The 21403-nt window shown below is 41.9% G+C and overlaps 1 protein-coding gene across 5 annotated transcripts in view; it reads left to right on the top strand.

The window, feature by feature from the left end:
- Positions 1-4152: 4152 nt before the first annotated feature.
- Tcf4 (transcription factor 4) overlaps positions 4153-21403 on the top strand; it is a 347921-nt gene continuing 330670 nt past the window's right edge. For 2 of the 5 annotated variants that reach the window (XM_052201430.1, XM_052201429.1), the window contains exons 1-3: positions 4541-4682; positions 5566-5657; positions 7420-7492. In XM_052201430.1, the coding sequence (XP_052057390.1) occupies positions 5586-5657; positions 7420-7492 (145 nt within the window). In that variant the 5' untranslated portion in view covers positions 4541-4682; positions 5566-5585. Of the gene's footprint in view, positions 4276-4540; positions 4683-5565; positions 5658-7419; positions 7493-21403 lie in introns of those variants that run through there. The other 3 variants (XM_052201428.1, XM_052201426.1, XM_052201427.1) reach the window with 2 other exon arrangements.

Below are 21403 nucleotides of genomic sequence, written 5' to 3'. Positions count from 1 at the left end.
AGGAGGAAAAATAATGTAATTCTATTTCAATTAAAAACATATTTTAGCATGCTAATGGTAATATTGACAACACTGGAATTTGGAGTATGCTCCAGTCCAGTTAGATCAGGAAATTTCTCAGGTTAGTCCAGCTGAGGAAGGAGAAGATGGCAGAGAGTCCTGCTCTCCTAGAGGCTATGAGTCCTCTGATTGGGAAAATGTATACAGATAACTCTACTTAGGATTTCATTGTCTATGTTTGACATTCCTAAGACCTTTCTCTCTATCTGAAGAGCAGTTTTATCCACCTACTGTTGACTTCAGCTTTCCAGAACCATGGCACTCACAGGACCTGGCTTCCTGGTACTGTTCTGGCCAGCTGATCAGAACATATATCTAATTTACCTCTTTGCTGCAGACTACAGTTGATTTCTTCCACTTCAGTGCTCCAGTGTTTTGGGACTGCTGGGCTGAGGTTGGAATGAATCATGTGGCATCCACATAGGTTTCCACTCTTTTAGAGAATATTTCTGGGTCCCCACTCTTGTGCTGAAGTCACAGTGTACTAGGAGGTAGACCTGTGGAAAGAAATCCAGCTTAGATAAAGCCAGCCTCTTTGATTGGATTAGTAAGTTTATGAGAAAAAAGAAACCAGAACTAAATCATATGAAAGTATAGGTAGATGCCAGACAGCTTTAATTTTAGCACTCAGGAGGCTGAGGCAGGTGGCTTTCTATGTGTTCAAGGCCAGCCAGGTTTCCTGAGCAAGTACCAGGACATCTGGGGCTAAACAGAAAATCCTATCTCTCAAACTGTCCCCTACCCCCAAAGTATAGCTGGAAAGAGACCATCTTCAAGCCACAAAGAGTAAGAGTCCTAGCAGAACCTGACCTGTTCACCCTAATCTCGGACTTTAGACTCTGGAACTGCGAAAAGTTAATGCCTTTTGTGCAAGTCACCTGGTCCATCTGGCTGTGTTACAGTGGCCAGAGTTGACTAAGACGCACATCTGTATCAAGATACAGAGGTTCTGAGGGAATCTGTAGACCAAGGAAGCTCCAAACCTTCACCCATTGCACTACTAACTCTTTTATCTCTAAGCTTTACAGGGTCCTCTCAAATATTCTTTTCTAAGGTGCTTCCAATTTCCATAAGTATAATTAGAAAGTACTTATCCTCTGACAGTTCAGGAAAAAACAAAGACAAACCCACCCACATTTGTCCCTTAATTTAAAACAGGAAGGGGACTTGCATGCTTCCGTTTCTTTTTGATCAGAAGGGGTCTGGAGAAAACAAAACCACACTAGACTTGCAGGGTGCTTTTCAATCCCACACTCGGATCTTATCAGTGATTTCTGGACAGATCATTTGCTGCCCTTGAATTCAGGAGTGTGATTCTTACAAACCTAAAAGCTAAAAGGCACTTTTATGGGATTATCTAATCTAGCCTCTGCATTTTACAGAAAAGGTCATTGGCATGGAGTCTGAGGTCACAGCGCTGATTGGAGGTAGAGCCAATGCAATATTTTTTCCCAAGCCAATGTTTGTGATCTTTTCATTACAATGATTTTTTTCCAGAGCCTGTCGAGGGCTTACTCTGAGAACCAGAGATAATGTCTGTGATAATGCAGTATAAAGAGGTGGCTAAATGTAAAATATTATTTTAGGATGAAAATGTGAAATGGGGGATAAAACACTGGAGTCTTCGTGATGTGTTAAATAGCCCATAAATGTCCCAATTCCTGTCCTGTAAAAACTCTCAAGTAAAACATCTCAGTTCTGTCACTGCAACGAATTAAAATCAGAAAAAAGAGATGAGGACGTTCTCACTGCCAGATGGCTTGGGAACATGGGTGAATTTGGACTCTGGTCACAGATTGTCTTTTAAGGTAGGCTCCATCACTTAACATAGAGAGTAGCTTTGCTTAGGCAGATTCATACTGTTTAATAAACTTGGGCTGTGGGTCAGGCTCTCCACTATTTGACTTGCTTTTTTGTTGTGGTGTAGGATATGTAAGAAGGTGAACAATATTCTAGCTTCATGGCAAGCACCAATATGGCGTATATTTGTGAGATTCTTAGAACACTATCTGGATCAGAATAAGCTTTCTGTTGGGAGAAATGGACACTACTCTTTGGAGACTTGAGAATCTACAATTGCAAATGTCTAGGTTAGGGGTATCAGTGAGTTAGTAAGAAATTAGGGATGGAAGCGGTATATTTCTATAGTAGGGCCTCACCTTTATGTGTATCATATAGGTATCCCAAAGTCTCATTGCTATTTGCTGACTAGAAAACAGGTTTGAGAAGGTAATTGTTTGGCCCAAATTGGAAGTTGCTTGCTTCATGGTTTTTGGTTCAAGAGCCATGTGAGTATTATATCAATAAAGGAAGACTTTTGCACTAACCAAGTTCTCAAGAACAAGAAGGGGTGGGACCGAGAGGGAGAGGAGAGGACCCTCCCACTCTTCCAGGTCAGGATCACACTAGGATTGGTGGCTTTGCCCCAAACCGCCCAAGCTGGCCTGCAAACTCTGCATCCGCACTGACTGGGACCCAGCTGCTTGAGGCCCGGCATCTTGCGGGCTTCCCGGCGAGTTCTTTCACGCTGCGGCAACAACACTTTTGAGTTGGAGATCAAGGCTAGACAGGGGACAGAGCGCCAGGCGCGCTCTGGGAGATTCGACCAGAGAGCCACCCGCCTGCGGGACCGCCTCGGTTCCCGGAGGAGGCGTGGCTTAGCGGGCCGCCATCTTGGCCGCCTCTCTAGGCGCTCTGTTTACCACTCTATGGTCGTGCGCTCCCGCCCCGCCCCTCCCCAGTCATTGTCTGGTGGAACAGCCGCGGCCGCAGCGCCTTCTCTTTATAAGCTGCAGTGCCCGGATGTGAATGGATTACAATGTATCTTTCAGGGAAACCTATTATTATCAATGTGACTCCTCGGGGGAGTCAATGATGGTGTTGAGGATGATGATGATGACGAGACGCCTCTAAACTTGGAACAAGTTTAGGACTTTGGAAGAGAAGAAAAAAAATACAACCAACAAGACCGAAGAACAATTATAACTATCCAGTGTTGATTATTTTTATAAACAATAAGAAAAAGTTGTCGGAATTTTTTTTAATGATTACTTTTTTGGGGGAGGGGATTTTGTTACAGTTTTATGTTGGAAAATGCAAAAACCAGAGCCAGGTGCATAATCTTGTAATCTGTGGCTAACCCTGGAACAGGACTGACTACTATTTAAAATACTATTTTGGGGGAACACACGTGTGAGATACTAAGTACTTGCAGAAGATTTTTGTCTCTCTTTTTAAAGTCTCTTTCCTTGGAATATTGTGAGCATATTTGTGGCCATTGAAGGTAACGTTACAATTTGCTGTCAGAGTAAACTGTTTGTAATTGAACTGAATTTTTAGAATGTTGATCCCAATGTTTTATTCAAACAAAAGGAACAACCTATTAAATAATTGCCAATGGGAAAACGTGTGTGCATGCATTTCCGTACGTACTCGTACATTTAGCAATACCAGGGTTGGGCAAATGTGTTAACATTAAAATAATTAATGTTGCATATACTGGGTAAAGCACGCATGTTATTACGAAAAGATAATTTTAAAGTCTAATTTTTATCCTAAAAGGTGGTGTGGAAAAAGTGTGTTTTAAGAGCACGTAGGGCCTGTAGTGGTAAATGTTGAGTTGAAAACTTGACGTGCTACCGAGAGCGGGCTTGGAGTTAGGAACTCATGTGTAAAAGCAAAACCATATTCATTCCCTAAAATTACCTTTTTCCCCCCTTTTCTTTTGAAAACGACTCTGTGAGTTAAAACGACTCTGTGAGTTAGCAGTTATACGACTCTGTGAGTTAAAAGGGCGAAAAGAAGAAAGTCTGTGATTCAGATTTCGGCCCCAAACGCAAAACTATCCAAACAAAATATCCCCTTAGTAAAAATGTGGATGGGTTTCTGTATGGAAAAGAAAAAAATATTGTTCGTCTTGGCAAAGTCTTTATGCATCACGTGTATCTGCAGCAAAGCAAAACTTGCTTTGCAGTGTGTGTGTGTGTGTGTGTGTGTGTGTGTATGAGAGAGAGAGAGAGAGAGAGAGAGAGAGAGAGAGAGAACCAGAGAGATACAGAGACAGAGAGAGACAGACAGAAGTGAGAAGGGATGTAAACTCGAATGAATTTCAAAGTGCTTCGGATGGATGAACCCGGCAAACCCTGAACTGTTCAGGCTTCAGATTGTAACTGGCGATCTGAGGGGAAAAATGAGGTGCTGGGTGAATTTTCCTTGGTGGGTTGTTTTTTTTTTTTTCTTTCTCAAGACGGGGGAGGTGTTGGGATTTTTTTTTTCTGGGGTGGGGGTGTTTCCCAGGCAGCCCGGCCTGAAGCGCCGCGTCTCCCCGCCGGAGCCCCCCCACCCATTTCTTTGCTGAACTTGCAATTCCGTGCGCCTCGCCGTGTTCCCCCTCCCCCCTTCCCTCGTCCCCTCCCCTCCCGGGAGAAGAGAGTTGGTGTTAAGAGTCAGGGATCTTGGCTGTGTGTCTGCGGATCGGCGGCGGCGGCAGCGGCGGCGGGGAAGCCGGAGCGGGCGCGGGCGCCGGCCGTTGGAGGAGGTGGTGGTGGCGGAGGCAGGGGGATAGACATGACCGCCGCCTGGGCGCTGGCGCTGCACCGGGAGCCCCTCGTCGCGCGCGGGCGGTAGGTAGCGGCGCGGCGGGGCCGGCTGGGCGGATGCGCGGCGGGGCCGGGCCGGGCCGGGCTGGGCGGCCGCGCTCGGGCTCGGGGCGCCGTGGTCCCCGCTGTCCCCGCCGAGGTTCGGGAGCTCGGGAGCGACGGCGTCCCCTCCCCCGGCCTCCGCCCCCTCCGGGCCCGGCGGGCTCCCGGGCACAGCGCACTTTGCCAATGGGCCTGACTTCAATTTTTTTTTTTTACAACCCTTTCTTTCACAAATTAGGGGTGCCGGACAATTGGAGGACCCTGAGGCTCTTCTGGGCACCCCCCTCCCCGGCAACCCCACCCCCCTGTGGACCGGTTTGCACTCCAGAGACGCTGGTCTTTAATTTCTTTCGAGCTACTTTGCAGGGAGTGCTGTGAGTGTGTGCGAGTGTGTGCGCGTGAGTGTGTGCGTGTGAGGGGGTGGGGTGGAGGGTGGGGGGGAAAGTTGAGACCGGTTCGTGCAGTAGTTTCTCTTTTCTCTGTGATCCATTCATTTCTCGCTCTACCTCCTGTTGCATAAATTGATGCTCTGAAGAGCGGCTATCCCCCCCCCTTCTTTCCTGGATTTGGTTTTATAGTGGATGTTACTAGTTTGATCGTCTCTTTGGAAATACAATATCGCTATTTTTTTCCTCTTTTTTTTTTTTTTTTTTTTTTTTTGCTATCGCTGCCTATTCCATGAAAAAAAAAAAATCAAAACAAAACCCAACAAGTCTCCCATTCCTTCCTCCTTTTCTACCTTAATCCCCTCCGCCCCCATATCTCCCCCCACCCCACCAACTCCCCCAGTCTCCAAAAATCCGATTGTGTTTTCTCCAAGGATTGGGACTGGATTTTCTGATTGCGGTTATTTCCATGTTTCTAGGTTTGTGTGATTTTGCTAAAATGCATCACCAACAGCGAATGGCTGCCTTAGGGACGGACAAAGAGCTGAGTGATTTACTGGATTTCAGTGCGGTAAGAAAGAACGGTGGAAACTAACAACAGCTGTGGAAAAAAAAAACAACCCTCCCCCAACACTTCAGCTAGGAACCCATAGAAATGTGAAAGACTGGGATAATTTTTAATTGGCTGAATCCTCAGAAAATGTGAGGGTCTTTTTTTGACAAGTTTTGTTTGTTTGTTTTTGTTTTTTTATTTTGTTTTTTTGCAACTAATTTTGGGATGTGGAAGACTCAAGCTTATTTTTTTAAGAGTCTAATTACTTGCCTTGATTTCTTTAACGACCAATTTCTCTAAATAATGGAATCTCACTCCAGCAGAAAGGAAAACTAGATACCACTTAAAACTGTCAAGTCCACCGAAAACTTGTCCGTCTGTACCCAGAGTGCATTGCAAACTTTGTGTATGGACTACACATCTTATTTACATAGTTATTTACTTTAAAAATGGAAAATAGGCAGTAGCTAGGTGCTGTAGAGTTGAGGCTGTTGGTTCTGTGGGGGTCCTCCTGACTTCTTCTTTTGGGATTCTGGAAACTCCTGTGCATAAATTGATCATACAATTTTCAGGCTGTCTTGGACTATTTTAGTAAATTACAGTCATGAGATCAACACAAAGAGGAACTTACACACTTGTGGAGTTTTTACTACTGTACTCTGGTTCTTGGTTCTTCTCCCTCCCTTCTGCTTCCCACGAGGTCCAGATGTACCAGGAGCATGGGTTCAGTTTTAATGGCAGATGAGTTTGGTGTAAGATGCATTTTGTAAAGCAAAAGAGAAAAAAAAAAAGAATCCCCAAAACACACAAGTAAAATCCAAACCACCTTCGAAGTGGGGCTCCCCCACTCTGCTCCTGCTGCCCCTGCTGCCGCCGCTGGCTACCACCACCGCTGCTCCTCTCACAGACCCTGTGGAGAAGTTGCTCTCCGAAAGTTTTGGCAGGAAGCAGTCGTCCACAGGCGGCTTCGCTTCACAGCCCCCTTTCTGCTAGTTGCACTTTCTCCATTCGCTCTTTTGCTTTTTTGCAGGCTCTGACTCAGGGAAGGTGTGCGAAACGCATTAGACTGGAGGAGAGGAGGGAAACCAGTTAGGGCGGAAATAGATGCTGGAGAGAGCGAGAGAGAGCAAGAGAGAGAGAGAGAGAGAGAGAGAGAGAGAGAGAGAGAGAGAGAGGCTGAGAGAGAGAGAGGCTGAGAGAGAGAGAGAGGCTGAGAGAGAGGCTGAGAGAGAGAGAGGCTGAGAGAGAGAGAGGCTGAGAGAGAGGCTGAGAGACTTACCTATGTTCCTCTCATGTTTGAGCTGAAGTGAGAAATTATTGCAGGTGGCATTTTGATTTTGATTTGGGATCATGTATGGCAGACAAGCCCTGTAACGGATGAAAAGGGACGTTGCCACATTTACGTTATGTCCAAGGGTTTCAATATAAAACAAGCAACTTTTTCTTCTCCTTTGTCAAACTACTGTTTTCTAGAAAGGCTGTTGTCCCCCTATCTAATGTCTTGCTAATGCCATGGGGACTGTGTTCAGAGTGTAGTAGGACTGTTTAGCAACCTAAGTCACCCAAGGAGAAAGCTAGCAGTGGTAATGGAGGTGGGGAGAGGTTGGAACAGGGTGCCTGGTTTAGTTTTAAGTTGGATGGCTCTATGTTTTCCTAAGTAAACCCTTAGCATTAACTCCAAGTTTTTTTGTTTGTCAAGAGTGTGAGAGATCTTTGGTGAACTCTGAAGCCACGAATGCCTTCCTTTCAATCAACGCTGCCGTCTCTTTGTTTCCTTTAGATGTTTTCGCCTCCTGTAAGCAGTGGGAAAAATGGACCAACTTCGTTGGCGAGTGGACATTTCACTGGCTCAAGTACGTGAATTCTTTTCTCGGTGTGAAGTTCAATGTTCTCAGTTGTTTATTTGCTCTTTGTGTGATTTGGGCTCTGTTGGAGTGTTCTGAAAGAAGTCATTGAGTTTTAACCTATGATGATGATGATGTGGTTGTTTCATTACCCACCAGCAGCAAACTTACCCAGAATGTTACCTTTCACAGGTCAAGGGAGACCTGTTTCTAAATCAGGAAAACCGTATCAGAATTCCATCACAATTTAAAAGTGATTTTTAAAAATCTGGTTTTATTTAAACATGTGAGCATAAGACTGATGTTAATAACATGTGGACAAATCCATGTTCCCTATTTTAAAATACAGGGGGAAAAATCTAACTTTCATAAAAGGGAAAATAATGCCAGTTATTAGGTTCAGTGTACAATTAACCGTTTTAGAGAAAGCGGCACTTAATTTTTCAGACAAGTCTGTAAATAGTCTCATAGTAATCTGAGAGGCTAAATAGGAATTCATTTATCTTTAAACTATCTTGTGGATGCTGGAGCTGTTCGTTTTTCTCTCCCTTATCATTGACTTATGCAGTGAATTTAATGTTGCAGATTTGGAGAGATGTAGTGTTTTATATGTGAGACTTCTTTGGGCGATGCTTCTACAAAAAGGCAGTGGTATTCACAAAGGAATCTGTGTGCACAGTGATTATCTGACATCTGAGGAGGAATTTTAGTATAAAGGTCTTTGAATGTCTCTCATTAAAAGTAGGAACTGAAAATGTGGCATTTCTGTAAGATGTGTTTGTTGTTGTTGTTTTTAAGCCAGCCAGTTTTAAATAAGAAGTCAATGCATTGTTGCCTGCTGCCCTTTAGGTCCAGGGTTTAAATTCATTGATGCCTCTTAAGCAGCTGCAGGATTTTAGAGTTCTGGCCATGGTATATAACAGTCCATGAGGTAGCACCGCTCTGAATGAGGCTGGTAAATGGTGACATTTTATAGCTGTGATTTGCTAGTGTGTTTGTCAGCTATGTATGTGGTTTTTGGGTATATGTTTTCATCTGGTTTAACAACAACCAGAAAGATCTGTTTAGCTAGGTGACTTGTGTCCTTTGTGTATTTTTATACAAATAATGTTTTTTAAAACTTGGTGGTTTCCAAGTGAGTTACTCCTACTGGTTCCCATCAGTTTAGGGAATTTCTCTCTCTTTAAAGTGATTCACAAAATACATAGTGCCTCCTATAATTTTACCTTAGCATTTTTAGGGTCTTCTTTGATTAAGAGTACTAATGACAAAATGTTTGCTTTACTGTTTGAGCTCTGTTACTGGTTCCATTTTTAAAAAATTGGTATTAGCATGGCATATTACAAATTACTATATAGTATAGTAGAGTGTTCTTTATATAGCTTTCAGGACTGAAAAGATTAATATGAATGCTTGAAATCAAAATGTGTTCTGTAGTCAAGTCAGTGCTTCCTGTAGATACCATCAGCATCAAAACACTAACCTTTTTGTCTGGCAGTAATTTCCTTCACGTTTTACTTAAGAAATGTGTGTATGCTTGAAATCTGAATAAAGTAGATGTCAGGCAGCCCAGAGCTCTACTCCTTTCAGAGTTAGTATAAAATAATGTTTGCACTTGTTGTAACGATGGACACATTTGGAATAACTTAGTGTTTTATTTTAGCTGTGATTTAATTTATTAAGACGAATTATAAGTATGAAATATGTTAAATTTAAAAAGACAGTTGTTTTATTCAGCTCCTGTTCTGTGTTCATGCTCAGTTAAAGTCCTCGTTGAAACGCTGAAGTATTGGTAGACAGTATAGGATGGATAATTTGAATATGTACTGATTATTTGTTAAATAGTCGTGTGTCAAAAAGTATAGCTCTTCAGGCAATGATATGTGTCTGTGTGGGTCTGTATGTGCGTTGTGTGGGTGTATCTGTGTGTTTGTGTGTGTGTTGTGTTGGTGTGTCTGTGTGGGTCTGCATGTGTTGTGCTGGTGTGTCTGTGTTTGTATGTGGGTTGTTGTTTATGTAGCCATAATTCCAGAAAAGGACTTCATCCATGACCTGTTAGGCTATTTCTAATGAATATGCAGAGATTATCTTGAAGGTGTTGAACTTTAAAGCTACCTGGTACCAGTGGCGTGGTTTTGAGGACCAGATGTTTACCTTGTAAGAGTAGAAAGTGTAGGGTTCTTTTATCCTGCCTGCTGGATGGAAATGCCCTGCCTTCATATGGTGCAGGAGGATGACCTGAGTACAGGGGCTACACTGTTAGGCTCCTCCTCAGTTAAGGCAGGCACATCAGGACAAGGCTTATATTTCTACACGAGAAGAGACATATATCTTTCAAAGCATAACTTTAAAAACAATTATGAAAACTGCACTTTACCCTTTAACCAGAAGCATGAATTAGGAAACTTTGGATAGAGGAATTATTTCTAAAGTTACTTCAAGTTTTATATTCAAAACCTTCCCAAGTGGACTCAGATATGACTTTGAAACTTAGATTCAGGAGAAAAGAGATCTAGAATCTTAAGTAAATGAGTCCAGTTTGAAAAAAAAAATCAGTGTTTTATTTTTATTTATTTATTTATTATTTAATTTTCTTCTCTAAGTGAGGTCTGGTCATATTTCAGGCTGCAAATTCCCAATAGTTGTTGATCCCATGAATCTGTGATACTCGGTTCGAGACTGGAAAGAGTGTGGCCAGATTCACTTTAATCTTTCATTCCACAGACATAGCTTTTCCTACCACCAGAAGGAATGGTAAAGCTGCTAGGGTGAATGGAATGTAACCTGAGCCCCAGCCTGACATTCCCAGGGAGCAGTTCTCACTTGAAAGGCTTTTTTCAACCCAGGAAAGGACCAGTAGTTTCTGTTTGATGTTTGCAGGTGTTCCACAGAATGCAGTTAAAAAAAAAAAAAAACCAAAAAAAACTCCCAAACAAACAAACAAACAAAAAATGGTTCAGCCAGGCTAGACCAGAGCTACCATGGCCTTAACTGGTGGCTCTGGGATGATTTTTAAGGAGTAGCTGTAACCTGTATGGTCATGTGTGCAAAGCAATCTGATAGCTGTTATATCATTGATCTTAACATTGAACTAAAAGCATCCACATGCCTGCATGTTTGGAAAATTGTTCTCATTTAAAAAAAAATGACCGAGTTACCAAAAGAAAGTATCTCTATGTTAGGGTGAGTATAGGTTTTATTTTCTGACATAACAAAAGTGTAGTTTATTTGACTGTGAGGCTTTTGGGAACAAAAGCTAAACACACTAGAGTTTTTGGCATCATTAAAAAAATCATTTTGAAGTTGACCGACTGAAACGATCATATCCTGAACCTGTTGTTAGGTTGGCTCTGTTGGCATCATGGGCGCATGTGAACGGGGAGTCTGTGATGGATGCTACAGCTTGCTCCTTTAGTTCAAAAGTGGAGGATCCTTCCCTTTTAGTTGCTTGCATCTTAGGTGTTCAGCAGTTGGCAAATGCTGCCAAACACACCGTGTTCAGACAATTAGGAGGAGTGTCAAAGCATACCACATCTCTCTGCTGAGCCAGCTTTGGAAAGGGGGAAACAGTTCTTGGCTTTCATGTATGTTAGCTTACATATGGCCCTATGGCATCAAAATGATATGTCAATTGGGTAAAGTCACGGGGGGGGGGGGGGGGAAGTCAACCTCAGTGGGCAGTTTTATAGAATAGAGTTAAAAAAAATTTTGAAGTGGCTCACACCCTGTGTTCTCCCTGTGTCAGTGTGAGTACTTTTAATGGTGTGGAGAGGAAAATATTTTTCTTGAAGGTGTTGTGGAGGAGATGCTCCTTCCTTTCCTTCGTGTGTGTGTGTGTGTGTGTGTGTTGTACACATCCTAGTCTAGTACAGATCATAGTGGTTATAAAAGATTTTTGCACTAACAGGGAGCTGCTTAATAGATTTTGTAAAGTACAGTAGTGTCAGACAGGTTATATTGGACTCTCTGTATTTTGGGGCCAGCCCCAGAGAAACACCTAGAACCTCCAGTCCATAGTTGAGGAACTCTAGATCGCAGGTGGGGAACTTTTGTCCTTAGTATCAAAACTCAGCTTTTTGATTTGCTGTCTATGGCCTGGCAGACCTTTCATTGGAAGTACCATTAGACTTACCCCTGTTGTTCTGTCCTTTGTCAGCCATGGTGGGGTTTAAAGATTGATGTGTGGTGTGTTCTGGAAGTCAGTGCTGTCCTGCGCTCAGGTGGCCCCTGAGGACTTTGCTTAGGTCTGGAACTCTGATTTAGCTTATTGGTCATTCGCTCTTGCCTGGTGTGCCTTTTAGGAGGGCTGGGCCAAGCACTGAGCTGGAGTCAGAGTGAAGCGGCCCATGCTCTGTGTGCTCTGGCTTGGGTGCGTATTCTAGCTTTAATTCTCTCAAGAACACAAGTGACAGCAAACATTACCATGCCTAATTGATAGAAGAGGAAACCGAGGCACAGTGGTGGTAAACCATGTGTTCACAAGGCAAGAAGTAATGAAGTTGGGTTTAAATTCAGGCCTGCCTAGGCACAAATCTTTATAGCCCTTCACACACACACACACACACACACACACACATTCACATAGGTACACATGCCAGCCCACACAAAGGCATCAAGAGCCAGACAGCTCATATTTTTCAAGATTATATAGCTATGAAATACAATATTGAGGCCTGGTATGAAATGCTATTTATGATCTTGAGAGTAGAAAGTATTTTTTAAAAACATATTTAGGGTAATGTTACAAATCATACCCACCATTTTTCCTTCCTCAGTATCCAGATTAAGTTACCCTTTTAAATTATGATGGATTTCCATGTGAACTAGTATTTTGTTCTCATATTATCTCATTACTTTTATAGAAAAAAGTAGAATGGGTATTTTAAAAGTTATGCTTTTCCTCCCCCCCCCCCATGAGACATCTGTGTGCAGCTATTTGGGTCCCAGGGAAGACATTGTCAATGATTTTTGTGTCAATAATCATATCTGAAATTGTAGTAACCCAGCGTGACCCATTAATATCTAAACAAACAAAGCTCTCTTATATTTAAATATAAAAAAGCATGCAGTTCATTGTTAGGCCTTTGAATAGAATTCAAGCTCTATAATCCTAACTTCAGCCTGCATCCCTAAAATGAACAATTTGGAGGTTTTGATGTCTGTTTCCAGACATGTGCTTAAAGTGTTAGTCTTCTAAATTCAGAAGGGAGAATGGGTACTCTATTTGACACCGACTTAAGTAAATAAAATGCATTAAAGAAGCTTGGAGATCCAAGAACTGTTGAGACTGAAATGCTTAGCATTTTTTGACAACATCAGCAAATTATCCTTCCCCTACTATTGTAATGAGGAGATCACTTAAATAACAGATGAACAGCGAAGTCACATAAACATATATAATAGAACTATGTAATGAAAGTTTATGCTGTTAATTGCTTGAATCTGTCTTAAATGGTTAGAATCATGGAGCTGTAAAGACTGTCATATAAGCGGTTTTGTTTTGGTTTGAGCTTAAAATTATTCCTTTTTGCCTTCCTCTGTATGATAAACAAAGTAATTCTGTAAGCTTTACAGATCAAACGTTTACTTCTAATGGTAAACTCCATTTTATATTGGGAGGTTGCAACTTTGTTCAGGGCATGGAGGCCTGGTGGCCTTGGGCCTGTGATCACTAAACTTGAGTGTAAGAATGCTATTGAGGTCTGTTCCCATAATCCAAGATAACAGATCTCAAGTTGCCTCATAAGGAACAGAGTGTGTTTTGAAATGTTCTTCAGTTTACAAGTCTTGAACCAAAATGTTCTTGGCCAAGCCTTTATATAGTCTATATGTATGCCGGTTAAATCAGCTTCTTACAGAGACATAACATCTAAATGAGGACCAGGTAGGAGAAGAAGCATCCTCTTTTGCTTAGTTTTGTATTTTATGAGCTATTTTTTTTTTTTTTTTTTTTTATGACCAGGTGTTCTTGAAAGTTAATTAGATCAGGCTACGTGTTAGACAAAGAGAAATATTATCGGCTTTTTTGAAAGGTTATTTTTTGTTACAGGTTTCTTAATTACACTGATTAAATATTTCAAAATTGGCTACCAAATTTCTAAGCTTGCACGGGAGTTATCCCCTTCCCAGTGTGTGACCCATTTAGATTCCATGTAAGCTAGGGTCTGGGAGGAGGCTTTTGATCAAACCTCTATGCTTAAGGGAGACATAAAACAAGCGACTCTTCAGTCTTTCAGAAAGATGGGCTAGCACTTTGCAGAAACTAATACACATCGAGGTACAGATACATGCATTTCTTTGTATTAGACCACCAGACACGGCGAAATTACTGAAGAGGTTGTCATATTTACTCTCATTTCAAAAACAAATAGAAGCCCAGTTAATCAGCATATCAAATACCCAGCTGTGTTTAGAACCAGTTCCTGCGGATAGATTTTAGGCCCATAAGAACGTATTTTATTTAAAGGTACAGCCACTCCGTTGTTCAGAAGGCTGCTTTAGTACTTCTGTGTGACAATTAACATGTAATGAATGACTTTCGAGACTGCCATTGGTAGTAATTACTATATGTAGTTTATTAGCTGCAGTCCATTGTTGGATGTGCCTGTATTGATTTGTTTTGCAAACAACCCTTCACACGTGTGGCAGCATTTGTACATTACTGGGTTAGGAACCTGTTTGACTTGCTGGTGTTGCCCCTGCCTCTGGAAACTTTGGCATCTACATTCTTGTGTGGTATGATACCCCTTTGATCAGTTCTCCTAGGTAAGTTGTAAAATGGAAGCATTTTTCACTCTAAAAGTTTTCTACTCTGACCCTTGGGGAATCCTAAAGAGAACCACTCCCTATCTTTTTTTTTTTTTTTTTTTTTTTGGCCAGGAGCTATTTTATGAAAAATTGGCTTTATAGGCATATTTAGAGATGCTCTCTATTTTATGTATCAAGGTCTTGGGGGAGGGCTAAATATCTCTTCCCCAAATCATACAGTGGGTCATAGCTAACACGGGCCATAAATACATATGCCCCAACATTATAGACACAGTGACTGTGCTGCTATTAGTGAAGGTCTGATCTTCTCAGTTGTGATCAGTTATATATTTGCAAAGGGAAAGAAACATATAGTCTATCATTTCTGAAAAAAATAACAAACTGAGATGGTGCTGGATGGGCATTATAATTGGGCTCCCTTGTCGTCGCAAGGTCTAATTTGGCTGAGGCAGTTGACGAATAACTGTTAAAATGTATTGTGTTATTAAAAATAACATAGTACGGCCCATGATTAAATATCAGGGCTGTAATTTAATCTCGGGGGTTCTGGTGCTGTTCATAAACCATTTGGCTTTTTTCTGTAACAGATGACGTCAGAGTGCAGCTTGATTGAATTATGACCCTGGTGGCAGGGCACCTGCCCTGCTTACTGCATAACATGTCAGCATTTCCATTACGAGCTTTTTTTCCCCCCCTGACATTTTTAACTTTGAATAGTTAAACTAGTCTGATGGTTGGAATATAAACTTTCAGTCCCTTGGGAACAGACTATTTTTTCAATAAAATGGAGAAGGTGGTGACAGAGCCCCATTATGGAATACCTTCTAGAATGTTCTTCCTTGCTTTAATCTTCCATTAATTTAAACATTCCCTTTTTGGGTACTTAGCTGAATGGCAAGCCCTCCAAATGGAAGGTCTTTTAATCTCAAATTTCCCAAACCGGGGCTTAACAACAAAGTCTTTAAAGGAGTTTAAATTGAGGAAAGGATAGCTTGTCTATGGAGAATGTTGAAGTGATTGCTCTGGACAATCTAGTTTTCATATTCTGTAAAATGCTGAGGAGCAAGACGCGAAAACATGCAAATTAGCATTCTTTGTAATGCTTCTATAGTCACTTAAGTTGAGTAACTTTTGATAAAGGTAAGGTAGGTAAAGGGTAGAAAGGTGTATTTGTTTACGTCCCATCTGAGATCTTAGCATAGCTTCTCCAACCTTGCCCCTTGGGTTTTAATATGTTGTCAATGGAAATAAGTTTTCACACTAACCTGGCTCGGCTCACAAGTAAGCCATCTATTTTAATGGTGACCGATGGCTTATCTGATGGCTTTTATAACTTATATTAAGTCCACAACCCTCCTAGGAAGTTGTGAGGATATGATAGATTTTGTAGGAGAAAGATGTGCCCAAATAAATCATGTAGCCCAAAAAGAAACATGCATATACAATCAACATATGTCTTACAGAAGACATGATCATGTATGAGTTAAAAGATTTTATTTGATTTTTTTTTTTTCAATCAACAAGATCTTGCCATATAGCCCAGGCTGGCCTTGAGTTTACCACCTGGGCTTCCTCTACGCCGAGGTTATTGTCTGGTGCAGAAGCATTGGAATCCAATGGAAATGCATTTTCTTTTTAAATTTAGGTTTTGAAAGCTTATTTCTTACCAGTGGAACCTACTGATAAAAGTTTCATGGACACATCGATTTTGAGCCTCCAAGAGGGGCAGCAGGTCACGTGCATTTAGGGTTAGATTTGTATCAAGGTGACTATGAGCCAGGTACCGAAAAAAGAAAAGTGTGGACAGGCCTCTCAGAGCCCATTCCAGGAGACTGTCCCATCCTTGCTCTGCCACGGAATCGCTGCCATCTAGGCACACAGGACAACTTTTGTGCTTTAAATGTCGATTGTTTTATTGTATGTGTTTCCCCCCCCAAAATTTGTATTTTCTAAGGGGTGTCACAGATTCTATCCCAGTGCCTTCCAAAATCACAAGTTCTTAATGATAACATTGGGTGTGGAGGATAACATTGGGTGTGGAAATTGGAAGATTTTGTTTTTCAAAAGAAATTTTAATGCAAATTAGTTTCCTATTCTTCCTATGATCTTCAGACGGGATTTTTTTTTCTTGATCCCAAACGATATCTCCTCTGGAGAAAATTATTCATCAAACTAAATTCTGGAAATCTGTCTCTCTTTTTTTCTTCAATGTTTGTTGCTAAGAAGCCAATTCATATTTCTAACATGATAGAGCTTTAAAACCCATCTCTTAAATTACAAAACGCAACATGAGCCCTACCAACATAATTCAGGAGATGTTACACCTGCTCAGAAAGAAAAAAAAAAACCTACACATTTAAAAGGTTTTAAGATTGCAAAGCTTCTTCATCTTCTTTATTGCCTGTGCCTTCCTCATCACCAGGGTCAGAGCTTTCAGGAAAATGTACCAGGCATGTGGTAATTCACGAGTACCTTTCAAATGCCGTCCCAACTATAGTATTACCTCAGCCCACACTTAGATGACATTTGTCAACAAAACTGTGATTCTTTTTTGAAAGAGCCAATTACAGTTGTATTACAAGCAGGAAAAAATGCTTTTATGTGTGTGTCCACCAACTCTCTCCCCAAGTGTCAGAGGTGACAGTGTCCCTCTGTCATCGCCCTCATGGAGCAAGTGCACCCAGTTAGAAATGGCTGCAGATTCAAGTGTTGGTTGAGATCGGTTAAGGGGAACTTGTCGATGAACAACTGTGTGTGCCACAGAATCAAAACCAAAACCAAAACCAACATCTTCCAAAGAATAGTTTAGATGCACTAAAAAATTCTCTTGCGATCTTACGTATTCTTTTGATCTTTCTTCCCTTTTTAAAACAATAAGGGGCTTATACTGGAAATGCTTTACATCTCATAATGTTACTCTCATAGTAAAGTCTTTTCTTTTAAAATGTATTCATTTATTACTAGTGATGTGTTCATGGGTGTCGGGGTGGAGTTCGGAGGTCAGAGGACAACTTTGGAGAAGTTGGTTCTCTCTAGTTTCGTGAGGCTGCTGGGGATCAAATCCAGCTTACTCAAGTTAGGGAGGACAAACCTTTCCATACTGTGCCGATTAGACTCTGGTCAGTTGTTAACAAGTTAAGGTCTTCGGGGAAGAGAGAAACTCAGTTGAAAAAAATGTTACCCTAAGATTGGCCTATAATCAAGCCTGTTGTACATTTTCTTGATTAATGATTGACTGGGCCCAGGTCACTTGAGTGATGCCCTGCTTGGGCCTATGGTCCTGAGTTATATAGAAAAGCAAATTGAAAGCTTGATTGATAGTGCACACCTTTAATTCCAGCACTTGAGGAAGAGGTAGGTGGATCTCTGAGTTCGAGGCCAGCCTAATCTACATAGTGAGTTCCAGGACAGCCAGGGATACACAGAGTTGTCTTGAAAATCTCCCTTCCAAAACACAAAACCCACAAAAAACCAAAGCCACAAGTTGAGCAAGCAATTGAGAACAAGCCACAATACAGATGCGGATGCTCGCAGCCAACCATAGGCCTGAGCACGGGGACCCCGATGGAGGAGTCAGGGGGAGGACTGAAGGAGCTGAAGGGGCCTTTCCTGGCACCAAGGGGAGGGGAGGCCCTTGGTCCTCTGAAGGCTTGATGCCCCAGTGTAGAGGAATGCTAGGAGAGCGAGGTGTGAGTGGGTAGGTGGGTAGGTGGGTGAGCACTCTCATAGAAGCAGGGTTAGGAGGGATGGGATGCTGGTTGGCAGAGGGGAAATAGGGAAAGACATTTGAAATGTAAACAAATAAAATGTCCAATTAAAAAAAAAGAAAAGAAGAATCATTCATTTGTGGCCTTGGCTTTATTGTTGCCTTGGGTTCCTGCTCTGCCTTTCCTTCAGGATGGAACTGTAGCGGCCAGCTATAAGACAGAAAGAAGCCCTTTCCTCCCCTCATTGCTTTTTGTTTGTTTGTTTGTTTTGTTGTTTTTTGTTATTTGAATTTGGTTTTTTCGAGACAGGGTTTCTCTGTATAGCCCTGGTTGTCCTGGAACTCACTCTGTAGACCAGGCTGGCCTCGAACTCAGAAATCTGCCTGCCTCTGCCTCCCAGAGTGCTGGGATTACAAGCGTGGGCCATCACTGCCCGGCTCCCTCATTGCTTTTAATTATGGTGTTTATCATAACAATCTAAAGGAAACTAGGACACCTGTAGATTTTGGCCGTCAGGTACTGATAGTGTTTAAAATCAAATTTACATTTTCAGGCATGATCTAATTTTGAAAAGACCAAAGATCTGTTGTGAGTGTGTGTGTGTGTGTGTGTGCGCGCGCGCGCGCGCGCGCATGTGTCAATTGTGTGGTCCATGGAGATCTCTGCCTTATTTTTCTTGAGCCAGTGGAGCCAGTGTCTGTTACTTTAGCTGGAGGTAAGCTGGGCGCCAGCTAGCCCCAGAGACCATCATGTCTCCACTCCCCAGAGCACTGTGAGTAGCCATGCTGGGCGTTTGAACTGAAGTCCTCATGCATTCTTGCTGAGCCATACAGCTAGCAGAAACACTATTGGCTTTAGGTTTTAGCTCTTGCTTGGTACCCGCTCTCTTGAGCATCTTCATCCACTAACTGATGCCCCAGCCACTGGATGCTTTCTCATCTCTGGTCTGCGATTCTTCTTGTGCTTTAAATTGCTAATTAATTAGCTTATACATTGCATATGTGTATATGTACAAGTACCAAAGCACATGTGTGGGAGACTGGAAGGCAACTTGAGAGAACAGTTCTCTCCTGGGCAAGCAGCTTTACCCAGTGAATCATCTCCCCAACTACCATCTAGCTACTTTTAGCTACTAGGTTAATCTTCCTCTGACATGATCTTATTACCCTTTTTTAAATTCTTTATCTTTCTTGCCCCATGTAGAACAATTTTTTCTTTTACACAATATGCACTCTTGTAGTGTTAAGAGAATTCTATTCTTTAACCTTTAAGATTCTGGTAGAATTGGGTGAAGTCTTGGTTGTTGAAAGAATGTTGAAGAGTTTGAGGCAATACAATGGCATATTTTTTTTCCAATTTGGGAATGTAAATATGTTGATAGAACATTGATGGAATTATTAAGAATGGCAAATTCTTATCATTTGCTTTGTCATTCATTATTTTGTAAAAGATCCCCCCCCCCAGAGTGACTACAAATTACCATGTTACCATGGGATGCCATGGCGCTATGAGAGATGGTGTCAAGTGGAGTCTGCTACTGTTGGTGTTAGATACAAACTCTGTCTTGATTCATCTGTAAAGTGCTTTTAAATGGGATGATGCAGACTTCTGCAAAAGATGGGTTTCAAATATAGTTCAGTTTCCAACTGAAATATCAATGTTAGAATCTGTGTGTGTGTGTGTGTGTGTGTGTGTGTGTGTATGTGTGAAGGAAGCTTTAGAATGAGTGTGGAAGTTGGACCTTCAGGTGGGTTGTTAATGAATGTACCCTCAAATTTAGTACCAGAATCTCTATGGGAAGTGATTATAATTATGTCCCATTTGTCATTTTTTTGAGCAGAAATTTAAAAATTGCAAGTGTGAGATTGAGTAACTTGAAAGACACTAAAGATGTCTTTTTTTTAAATCTTCACATTTGAAATTCTGCAATATTTATTTTATAATTTAAACACAGTAACATAGTTTTTTTCTTAAAGTTTCATTTACTCTGTGTGTGTATGCCAGAGAGAGAGAGAGAGAGAGAACACAAGTTTTACTATGTAGCCCAGGCTGACTTAGAACTCATGACCCTTCTTTTTTTTTTTTTTTTTTTCCCGAGACAGGGTTTCTCTGTGTAACCCTGGCTCTCCTGGAACTCACTCTGTAGACCAGGCTGGCCTCGAACTCAGAAATCCGCCTGCCTCTGCCTCCCAAGAGCTGTGATTAAAGGTGTGTGCCACCACCGCCTGGCAACTCATGACCCTTCTGTCTCAGCCTCCTGAGTGCTAGGATTTAAAATGATTCCCTTAAGTTTAAAATTTGATAAATGATTACTTACTGAGTGTTCAGCATGTGGTGGGGACATTCGCTGGGCTCTGGAAATGAATCAATGAGATGACAGGTAGACTTCGGATTTGCCTGAAAATGGCAGTAGACCCTCTTTACATTAAGACACTACATTAAGCGTACTCGTGGGAATAAATGACCTACAAGATAGCACGCTCCACATGGGAGAGGTGAAGCAGCTGTGGTCAGGTTAGCTGACCCAGGCGGACGGTTGGGAAAGGCTACTGGGAATCAAGCATGGCTAGGCTGAAGTCTGATGGACCAAGTGGGCCAGGGTTGTGCTTCCATCAGAGTGAGGTGTGGTGATCCCGTGAGGAGCATGTTTGGAGCAGATTTCAGAGGCGGGCAGGTCCCAGATCCTGCAAGACTGAGAATAAGGGATAGTTTGTACCTGAAAATCCTCTGTTGCAGTCTAGAACAGGAACCCATGAGGTGGTACTCAGTGGAGCTCTCCCAAGCCGGCTGTAATGCTCTGGGAGGTTGATATTCAGTTAAGAGTTAGTTTGCTGCATTCAGACTGTCGTTCTTGAATATAATTCAAGAATGGACTAGAATCCTCATCTGAAATCTATGCCTTCAACTCATAGGAGAACATTCCTATAGAGTCTCGCTTGTGTGTGCATGTGTGTGTGTGTGCGTTATGTATGTGAATACAGGCATACATAATAACTTCCTCTAACACTTTACTGACTTGGGGTGTACAAGTTAGTTCCCTGGTGCTGTTCCCTCCCTGCCCTATGGCTACAAAGCCCTGCAGAAGTGCTTACATAGTCTAAGAAAAGGGTTGGATTGATTTTACAATTCTGGTCTTCTAGAGTACAGAGGTGAGGGTCTTCTTTAATGGCCGTTGGTAATTATGGACCGTTGAAGCTTGTTATCGCTAATGTTACAACTAAAGTTACAACTGTGGAATTGATTCCATTCTTCCCACGGTCTGGTGTCAGAGAGCACGGCCACAAGATGCTGCCGAATGTGTCAGTTGGTGAACTTGAGGATGGCATGATTTATATGGCATTCTGCTTGGGTCTGTAGCATTGTTATTCCATTGCATTTATTTCTTGAGGTAGACCAAGGTGGGAATGAATCAGTCAGCTGTTGATTAGGAATGAAATGAAGTTTC

Source organism: Apodemus sylvaticus, chromosome 13, assembly GCF_947179515.1.
Source record: "Apodemus sylvaticus chromosome 13, mApoSyl1.1, whole genome shotgun sequence".
Taxonomy (NCBI): domain Eukaryota; kingdom Metazoa; phylum Chordata; class Mammalia; order Rodentia; family Muridae; genus Apodemus; species Apodemus sylvaticus.
This window is presented reverse-complemented; position numbering and strand designations above follow the sequence as displayed.